At 41.3% G+C, this 10510-nt stretch overlaps 1 protein-coding gene across 2 annotated transcripts in view; it reads left to right on the top strand.

Annotated features, from left to right (window-relative positions):
- Positions 1-10510, top strand: part of map3k12 (mitogen-activated protein kinase kinase kinase 12) — a 29436-nt gene continuing 18926 nt past the window's right edge. Inside the window, exons 1-8 of one of the 2 annotated variants that reach the window (XM_015060521.1) lie at positions 1-285; positions 3499-3984; positions 7730-7913; positions 8007-8198; positions 8281-8439; positions 9510-9668; positions 9844-9952; positions 10276-10385. In XM_015060521.1, the coding sequence (XP_014916007.1) occupies positions 3516-3984; positions 7730-7913; positions 8007-8198; positions 8281-8439; positions 9510-9668; positions 9844-9952; positions 10276-10385 (1382 nt within the window). In that variant the 5' untranslated portion in view covers positions 1-285; positions 3499-3515. Of the gene's footprint in view, positions 286-3453; positions 3985-7729; positions 7914-8006; positions 8199-8280; positions 8440-9509; positions 9669-9843; positions 9953-10275; positions 10386-10510 lie in introns of both variants that reach the window. The other variant, XM_015060520.1, reaches the window with a different exon arrangement.

The raw sequence follows: 10510 nt of genomic DNA, 5'->3' as shown, positions 1-10510 counted from the left end.
CGTCAATTCAGCACTGGGAAGGAGACAGCTCCCTCCCCACCCCCTTCCTCCCCCCTAAAAAACCCAGCGCGCCTCACGTTGCATGGGTCCCCGGTTATTGATAACACCGTTTACCCGCTGGGATCCGTCCCAGTAACGTGGAACAACTCGTGGAAAATAGTCGCTGGGAACCGGAGAGGCTTGCCCGGAACGGAGGAAAACAACAACCAGCTCACTGAGGCGGACAAATACAAAGCCGAGCCCACCCTCTCACTTGACAACGCGACATCAACCCAGGCAAGAAAGGTATGGGAATGTCATGCCATCCGGTTAAATGCCGATTGAATGAGTAATCGGCATCACGGGGACGGTTTAGGCAGGTCTTTAACGGTGCGGTGGCTTCACGCCGCTCATACTGCACCAACAGAACTGATGCCTCCAAGAAGCGACTGATGGTCGATGAGGGCTACAAACATCATACTTGTGCACACAGAAAGCGCACATTGCGAAATATATGGAGAGTGTTGGTGCCAACGCTGGGTCCGCGTATACAGTCGCTGCGGCAGTCTCACTTGGCATGGACCATAGTAGGCTCGCAATTCATGCACGTCGGCTATGATGCTGTTGAGTGTCATCATCACATCCTCGGTTATTTAAAGATTGATCTTCCGGCGTGAGTGCGTGCGTGTGCGTGTGTGCGCGCGTGTACTCCCGCCTCGCACAGGCCCGTTGGATGTTTATTACCCGACACATTTGTTTTCGCGCTCTCATTTCACTCTCATGCAAGTGGTGCAGTAGAAGGCGCCGAGCTGTTGGACGGTATGTGCTTTCTGCTACATGTGCTTTCGCTCTCACACATGCCTTTCCCCGCCAATGCGCGGCTCATACATACGCACTGTGGTGGTTATGCAATTCTCCAGCGCACACAATGGGTCTTCACTGGGGTGCATTACTCTTGGTCAGGGCTGTCACACACTGATGCAGTTTGAAAGGGCAGGTGACCAGCAGGTGTGTTGAAGAGTGTAAGAACCTCCACGTCCACTGGTGGGTTCATTCATAAAGCCCATTTCCTCTGGCGATGACTCCTCTGGGCCGTCCTTGTTTCCCATTCATAGACAGACATGAGGATTCGCTACATTGCCTTGAGAAAGTGACTATGCCCCTTAAACATTTCACGTATTTTTCATGCTACAAACAAACACTTCAGTGGTTTTATGTGGATTTGATGCAATGGACCTTTTTTTTTTTTTTGCCACAGCTTCCAAACTGAATTTAAGTCTGGACTTGACTTCTAACACATCTGAACCGTTCAGTTTCAGCTCCAGCTGTATGAACTGGGTCATTGTTTGTTGCAGCACACAGCATGATGCTACCAACACCTTGTTTCCACAAGGTAATGGTGTTTTCAGACTTATTATTTTCAGTAACACACACACACTGCATTTGTATGTTTGCCAAAAAGTTACATTAGGTCTCCAGAGTCACTTCTTCCACGTTGGCTGTGTTTCTTACAGGGCTAATGGAAAACACAACTTCTTATGGCATTTTTAAAAGCAACCTGCCACTCTTTCATACAGACACAATCAAAAGGTATTCAGTAGATTCTCCACCCTGAGCTGTGGATCTCTCCAGCTCCTCCAGAGTTACCATGAGCCCCATAGGAGCTTGTTTTATTGGATGGTCATGTCTGGGTTGGCTTGCAGTTGCCAACCCAAGCTCCATTTTCAGATGGTGGATTTTACACACCACGTGTTTTTATTTGTTTTAAAAATCCAAACCGTGTCTCCCTTTTTTTCCCTTCACAGTTGTTGTAAAAATGCCAGAAAATACACGGAACATTGAGGTTATAATCTGACAAAATGTGAAAAAGTTCAATAGTTGTGAATACTTTTTTTTTATGGTGAATGATTTAGGGAAGTAAAGTCAGTGAAAATTTTACAAGACACTCATAGTGAGGATGCCAGTTTTTTCCAGCTCTGGACACTTCACCATTTCAGTAACTCACTTTAAATATAGTTTGTTACCTTTAGATTATCATTTCATAGATGTTTTGTATATCTGTAACTATATGTTTTGTAATTAAATTTAAAACAAACCATTCTAAAAAAAACAAATTTCAAACATTTAGTTTTCTTGTTTCCCCACATTTTAGTGAAATTCCTCATTCTGAAATTTTACTGCTAAATATTAACAATTCAGATGTGTTTCATTCATAATCTTGGCCTCATGTTTTGTTTATTCTGCCAAAATTTGGTTGTGCTCAGGCCAATAATTTAATATTTTCAGGAAGAAAAGTTAGTGTCAGCTTCAACAGATATGTGTAAAGGCAGTCAATTCAGCACCGGACAGCTCCGAAAATGTAAAGCCGCTGGACTGTTCTGTAAGTTACTTTATATGTAGTTTCTCATTTGTATAACATGATGGGATGCTCAGATTAATTTTAATTTTTTTTTTAGTTTAGTTGTAAATACTTATTTTGTCAAAATTTTATTTATCTTTCCACTAACAAGCTTCTACGTTACATCACAAGACGCAATGCAATGGATATTTTTTTTTATTTTATTTGTAATTTATGTTTTTTTGTTGGGGAAAAAATTGGAAATGGTGAAATATGTGTAAGTGTTTGCAGAGAGAATCCGACAGGACTAGAACAGAAATCATTGTCAGTGGAGCTCTGGGAGTCGTTTCATTCCAGATTGTTAAAAAAAAAAAAACATGCTTTATCTGGTTAACTGAGACGCTTTTCAGGTCCAAGTCTGTTTTATTGCTAGTTAAAGTTAACCAATCATCTTTAAATTAGCAAAGAAAAACATGTTGGCCTATAGGACCTGTACTGAAATTATTCTAAATAAATACACTGGCTGTAGAGGTTTTGCTTTCCTTTTCAATCATATTTCATGTTTTGGCCACATTTCAACATATACTGCGTAATCTTGTATATGTTTATTGATCAAAAATGTGTATGAGGGGATCATGTTGAGGGGTTAGTACCAAACAGATAAGCTAAACAACAGATTTGCACCAGTTAGTCTTGAAGACAGTGTACTTTATTGGGAGTCATCAGTGTCAGATTCTGCCACAAACATGTAAGGTTGAAGCAACTGAAGCAGAACTTAAATACTGGAGAATCTGTTTCAGAATCTGTGAAAAGTTGTTTGTCTGCCAAAATGTTTACCATGCCAGCTGAAAAGCTCAGATCTTGTGCTTCGTGTGATGTCAGCAACACAAATACACACCAAGCAAAATGAGTTGTTTTTCTTTCAATGCACATTTTAAGAAAAAGTATATTCTTTGTGAAATCCTGCAGTGGAAATCCATACTTCATTATCCAGTAGTGTTATTTATCAGTGGGTAAAAAAAAAAAAAAAATCTCTAGTGGATAGATATTTTTGTGATCTTGAACAGCAATTTTCTGGAGAGAACAACTAGATAAGCCAAAAAGCACATTCTGATGTGTTTGTTTTTCCCCTCTAGGCTTTTATTCTCACCTCTTCCTCCTCCATCCTCCCTAACCTGCAGTGTTGGGGAAACCCCTGATGAGTGGGACCTGTATCCATGAGCCCCGCGCCCCTTCCCCTTCCCTGTCAGGCTTCAGCACCCCCATCTCAGAACCCCCCTATCGGAGACTCGATGGAGACACCCCTGCCTGCACCCCCGAGACGGACCTGACCCCCACACAGTGTGTGCTTCGTAACGTACTGTCCATTGAACCCACCGTGCACGGGGCGCCAGGCGGCAGCAGCCCGAGCCCCAGCGATGGATGCACAGCCCACTTCGACAACAGCGTGCTAAAACTCCATGAACATGAGGCCTGTCAGTGTGGCGGCAGCGGCGGGGCCGAGGCGGGCCACAGTCCGGAGGCCGGAGCCGTCCGGAGCCAGTCGGAGAACAATAGGCTCCAGTCAGGCAGTGGAGGATTTTTGGAGGGACTATTTGGCTGCCTGAAACCAGTCTGGACCATGATTGGAAAAGCCTACTCCACTGAACACAAACATAACCAGGAAGGTACGACTCGCTTGTTCTCTGTCAGCCTCTGTGTTTGTTATTAGACGTTATTTTGTTGTGCTGTGCATTAAATTCAGCTGCAGGATGAAGAAACTACAACAAACTACATCAATAACTATCAGAATCAGCCTCGTTATCCAAAGATCAATCCGAAGTCTGAATAATTTTCTTGCCTTTCGACATGGCTAATATGTATATACTGTATATTTATCAGGAGTAGACATATTTACCATCATATCTAGAATGATTACATTTCAACCAAAGTGGAAGGACTAATAGATAAATCATTTGGCACTGAAAATTAGGGTAATCAAACAAAATTTATTGTTAATACATATGAGATTTATTTAGCTAAGTAAAAACAAACAAAAACAAAGAAATCTAAGGGTGAATTCACACCAGCTGGTTTTACATTCTTTTATGAACGCATAATAATTCAAATGAATGAAAAGGTAGGTCAAGGTTAAACACATTAGCCAATACCTAAAGTACTGACTGATTCTGGATTACTTTAGAGATTAATTACGTTTCAAATTAGCAAAAAAAAGTTTCTGTTCAATCCTAACTCTTGTTGAGATCCTACAAACAATCAAAAAGTGCCATGAAATTTTTCCTGTTTTCATGAATTAACTTTGATTGTTCTAATTCTTCAGTTCAATTTTGCTCTCTACATGCAAACCTGATAGCTGGCAGATCTAAAAATGTAAGAAATCCTTAAAATAGGACAAATCTGTCACAATCAAGCAGCTCTACCTTAAATAATTCAACAACAAACTGAGATCTATCAGTCAAAATAGGTGTACAGAGACATTTCTAAGGCTTTATCCAAACATGGAGAAAATATGGACCGGCGGTGAACCTTCCCAGGTGTGGCCGACCTACCAAAATAACTCATGAATGACTCATCCAGGAGATCAGAAAGAACCCAGACAACATCTAAAACACTGCAGGTGTTTTTTCAGTGAAGGGCAGAGTTCATGCTAACATCTAGAAAGAAAAGGGGAAAAAATATCCTCCACAGGAGAGATCCAAACTGGTTACATTTACAACAAATCCTCCTGATTGAGCTGGCTGACTTGGAAAAAATGAAAATTGTTTCCAAACTTAACAAAGCATTTCAGACGAAGATCATTATGCTGACAGTCAAACATAGCAGTGGGAGTGTGATGCTCTGGGTCTGCTGTACTGTTCCAGGACCTGGACAACTCACTATGAAACGATGAATTTTACTCTTTAGCTGTATGAAGTCTGTCCATCAGTTTGTGACTTTATAATTATAGGTTCTGCAACAGTACGATGATCCAAAGCAAGTCCACCACCCTTTGGCTCAAAAATGTACGGCCTAGTCAAAGTCTGGACCCATTACTTTAAGCAACCATTCGTGCATAAAACCCATCAATAGAGCTAAGTCAAACAGCGACTTTTAGAAGTTTTGGAGCGGAGGCCAGAGTTCCTCGCCAGCGACGTAAACGACTCCCTGATAGTTATGAGAAACTGATTCATTAAGTTTAGGGGGCAACTACTGCTCTATACCGACTTATTTTCCTCTTTAACAAATTAAACCATGATTTGAAAAGGGCTTAATTAAGTCATATTTGTCTGGTATTAAAACTTATTTGATTATATGAGATATTAAATTATGACCTAAAGTAAAAACAGAAGAAATCTCTGAGGTAGCAAATATCTTTTCAAAGCTCTTAGAGATTTTTTAAGCCTACCCACATTGTTAGACCTCAAAGATGTCTCAGTAAAGTCCAAATTTGATGTATTTGTGTGCACTACCACTCTGAAATTGAACATGTAATGTGTAGACGGAATAAATAAAGTACGCAATTTAAATCTCCACCTCTGTAGACGAACATAAAGATTGTTAGCAGTTGTCATTTAAATGAGCTGGAGCTCACACAATTAAATTAAGCAGCAAGAAGACTAGTTACTGTTTTATACATTCAAGTATTTGATATATTTTTTAAAATGTACCACTGCTGTTATGTCTGAAGCCCTGAAATGTAGTGGAGATAAAGCAAAACGTGGCAGAAGAAGATAAATCCAAGCCACTGAATCTGAAGCTATAATTAGAACACCACTTTATTATATTTATTCTATTAGAAAACTAACATTACTCATTACTTTCGGTGCTTACTGAGTGTTACCTCGTCCATCTGGCAGCGTGTCTGTGTTTTCAGTACCGTCAGCCCAGTTCAGTGAACGTCACAGCTGGTCAGGTGGGGAGAGGGAAACGGGTGGGGGTGGGGGGAGGGCATCCTGTGCATCATCATCCTCCGCAGCTGCTGCTCCCAAGAGATCTCAACCCTTCAGTGGACATCATGAAGAATTGATTTGTGTGTCTCTTTTACTCTCCCAGGCTTGTCTGTCTTTAGCGACCAAGCCTTCACAGCCATTTAAGCAATGTCAGTTTGACAGACGACAGACAGATTAAACTATGAGTGGATTGGTGGGTTTCTTTCCTCTGTGTTTTTCTTATCTATGGATTCGAATGCAATGGTTTGCTTGATAAAGTGCTGATGAGCCTCTTGTTAGACCATTGAAGTTGTTGGTGATTGTCCTTCTGATACAAACACAGGCCTGGTATTTGCTAACGCTCTCCAACTCCTACATGCTCGCAAGTTCACCTTATCTATCAGTGCCTTGCAAAAGGGTTCAGACCCCTTTTCACATTTTGTCATTTTGCTTCCATTTTGCTTCACTGTAGTTTACTGGGATTGCATCAGACAGGAAGTGCATTATTGTAAAGTGAAAGGAAGATGACTCGCGGTTTTCACGATTTTCTAAAAAAAAAGAAAAACTCCCCAAAAGTGAGGTGCTGCACATATAGAGCCAGCCTGAGCCATTACCTTTCATAAGCACCTTTCACTACAGTCACAGCTGCAGCCTTTGCAAAGCACAAATTCTCAATTGAATTTCAATCTGGACACTGACTAAGTCATTCTGACATGTGAATATGTCTTGATATAAACCACTTCTCTGTAGCTCTTGCTGTATGTTTGATGTGATCCAGTATGATCACACCGTGTGTCACCATGGGGATGGTGTGTTAAGTGCGATCTCCTGTGTTAATTTCATATAGTTAAGTGTTTTGCATGTAAACCAGACACCTCAATTTAGGTATTATTTGATCTTTTCCCACATGGGACTTCTTGTAAGTGGAGGATTTTATGTTTTTTCTTTTCAAAATGACTTTATTTTAACCACTCTCTGATAAAGCCCATATTTTTTGAGTGGATAAATAATCCTTGTCCTGTCAACAGATTATCTGCATCTCTTCCAGAGTCACTATGGGTTCTGCTTGCCATACTTTTTAAATTTGTGGATCACTTATCCAGTGGTTTCATTGATCTTCAGGATATTATTTGTTTACTAATGCTCTCTAACAAACTACTGATAGAATAGGTGCATTTATACTGAGATTTAATATAATTAAAATAACCTTTAAGATGCACTGCAATTAATTTAGGGATAACAGAAAAAAGGAGGTTAAAGACACATTATTTTTAAAATAATGTTACACCTTGAATCTTGTAAGTCTTGGCAACTTTGCTGTGATCTATTACATGAAACACCAATAAAACGCGATTAAATTTGAGGTTGTATAGTGATAAAATCTCCCGTTGTATGACTTCTTTTCTAACGAACTACTAATTACCACAAAATACCAATATTCTGTAGATCATTATACAGTTTCATGTTTAATTCTGAGTTTGCGTTTTCGCTGGTTGGTGTTTAGAGTCCTGGGAGGTTCCTTTTGAGGAAATTTCTGACCTGCAGTGGGTGGGCAGCGGGGCGCAGGGGGCCGTCTTCCTCGGGAAGCTGCACGGAGAAGAAGTGGCTGTAAAGAAAGTGCGGGACATAAAAGAGACCGAGATCAAACACCTGCGCAAACTCAAGCACCCAAATATCATCACTTTCAAGTGAGGAAGCCGTCGCTGTGACAACCTTTCAGTCATCTCCCCCTGATTGTTCTTCCCTTTTCTTTACTATCTGAATGACCTTCTTCCTTCCAGAGGTGTGTGCACCCAGGCTCCGTGTTATTGTATCCTGATGGAGTACTGTGCTCAAGGCCAGCTGTATGAGGTGCTGAGAGCGGGCCGTAAAATCACCCCCTCCCTCCTGGTTGACTGGTCCATGGGCATCGCAGGCGGCATGAACTACTTACACCTCCACAAAATCATCCACCGAGACCTCAAATCTCCGAAGTAAGACTGGGATCCATCAGCCTGAAGAAAATGTCTTTTTGGGAGAACGTCTCACAGCTGATTGTTTCTGTGTCGTTTTTAGCATGCTGATCACACATGACGACATGGTGAAGATTTCTGACTTTGGCACCTCGAAGGAGCTCAGTGACAAGAGCACCAAGATGTCATTCGCCGGCACTGTAGCCTGGATGGCTCCTGAAGTCATTCGGAACGAACCAGTGTCAGAAAAAGTGGATATTTGGTACGAATGGTGAACTTTTTACTTGTTCTTTTTTTATTATTCATTATTGCAGCAGTGTAACGCTGTAGTTAGGGCTGGACAACAAATCAATAACAATATCCTGATACACATAATCAGTATGTCTGATATTCAACATATAGAAAATTTACTGAACTCTGATCCAGAACCGCACAGCATCATGGGGGATGTAGGCAGAGGAAAGGCTTTAGCCGCTCAACCTCTCACAGCTAGCTTAGCAAGGTTGGTGGAATCAACTACATAACTCACTCTGTGGTTACCTAGCAACTCACTTATTCCTTAGTTACCTAGCAACAAGGTGTTGAGTAACATGCCGCAGCAGCGGTTTCAAGTTTTGCCACCGTGCCTCATAACTGCTTAAAAAAAAAAAAACACAACAACATTGTGGAATGAAAACTGTGGATAAATCAGGAAAGGTCACTCCACCAGTTGGAGTATTTCAGATATTTAAAACAAAAAAACTAATCATTATTTATATCAACAATTATCAATACTGACTGATATTAAATGCTTATATCATAATAGGTTTTTAAGGCATATCCCCTAGCCACAGCGATAACTTTTACAAAAATATGCTTTTGACATATTTGTTAAAATTAGCATTTTGTCATTAATATGAGACCGATCATTTCTGAAAAGTGTGAGCTTCTTCACCTCCTCCCAGGGCTACTATTGCCCTCTGAAGAAATGTCAAAAACAACCAATCAGAGCCAGGAGGAGGGTCTTAGCGATGTCAGTAAAGCTTGTGTACATGCTGCTCAATGTTTATCTGCTAATGGTAGAGAAACAACAGGAAAATTGTTTATATGGCATCTTCTGTGGCCTGAGCAGCTATGGCAGCCTCTGCTGTAGCATAGCAGAGAGCAAGACGGAGGGTGCGAGCAGCATGTACATGAGCATTGATTGGTTGGTTCTGATGGAGCAGAGTATTAGCGTAGATGACACCAAGTCCACAGGGAGAAGGCAGACAAGCTTGATTATTTTTTAACTCTCACTACCTAAACTGTCTTGTGCTTTCTGTAAAAACACTTATGTCTCGGTTCAACTTAAAGGTCCTTCGGAGTGGTGCTGTGGGAGATGCTAACTGGGGAGATTCCCTACAAAGATGTTGACTCTTCTGCCATCATCTGGGGCGTGGGAAACAACAGCCTGCAGCTGCCTGTCCCTGAGAGCTGCCCTGACGGCTTCAAGATCCTCCTCAGACAGTGCTGGTGAGCACAGCCTGGATATGAATAGCAGTGCAGATGATTTTAATGATGAGGGCTGTGGAGCCAGGCTCTGAGAGTGGCTGTACAGGGAGGTGTTAGTGTGCAGTTTTGAGGACTTTATTGATTTTACTGTGCATGGGCCGTGTACACAGCTGTGTTTCCTGTTTTGGGTATGCAGGAACTGTAAGCCCAGAAATAGGCCCTCTTTCCGACAGATCCTCCTTCATCTGGATATAGCCTCAGCTGATGTTCTCTCCACCCCACAGGAAACATACTTTAGGTCTCAGGTATGGCTGCTTTCATTTTTATTATCTGCTTTTTACTGATTTTAGTGTGCATTCATGTACTTCTCCAGGCAAAAGTTTACACAGACTGATTACAAGGATGTATGTAGTATCAATTTTGGACTTTTAATGTTTCAAATGAACAGTTTATTGTTTTGGTTGGCTGCAAAATACTCGATAATTTGTACATACCACTGCATGTTGATGTACACAAGCAGACACACACACACACACACACACACAAAGTAATCAGTTAAATGAAATGCCACACAAGAGAGGCAGTGTGAGCGGTGCAGAGTTGGTGAACAGAAATGTGCTCTCATCAGGCTGAATGGAGAGAGGAGGTGAAACAGCACTTTGAGAAGATTAAATCCGAGGGCACTTGTCTTCATCGGCTCGACGAGGAACTGATTAACCGCCGCAGGGAGGAGCTCAGGTTTGTTTGTCTCATGTATATTCATAGATTTTATCTTAAGAGCTCATACTCCGCCAAAATATATATGTAAATGCAGTGGTGGGAAGTAACGAAGTACAAGTACTTCGTTACTGTACTTAAGTACA

Source organism: Poecilia latipinna, unplaced genomic scaffold, assembly GCF_001443285.1.
Source record: "Poecilia latipinna isolate Pla-1442-1.1 unplaced genomic scaffold, P_latipinna-1.0 Scaffold1722, whole genome shotgun sequence".
NCBI lineage: Eukaryota > Metazoa > Chordata > Actinopteri > Cyprinodontiformes > Poeciliidae > Poecilia > Poecilia latipinna.
The sequence above is the reverse complement of the archived record's forward strand: the minus strand, read 5'-3'. Positions and strand labels throughout refer to the sequence as shown.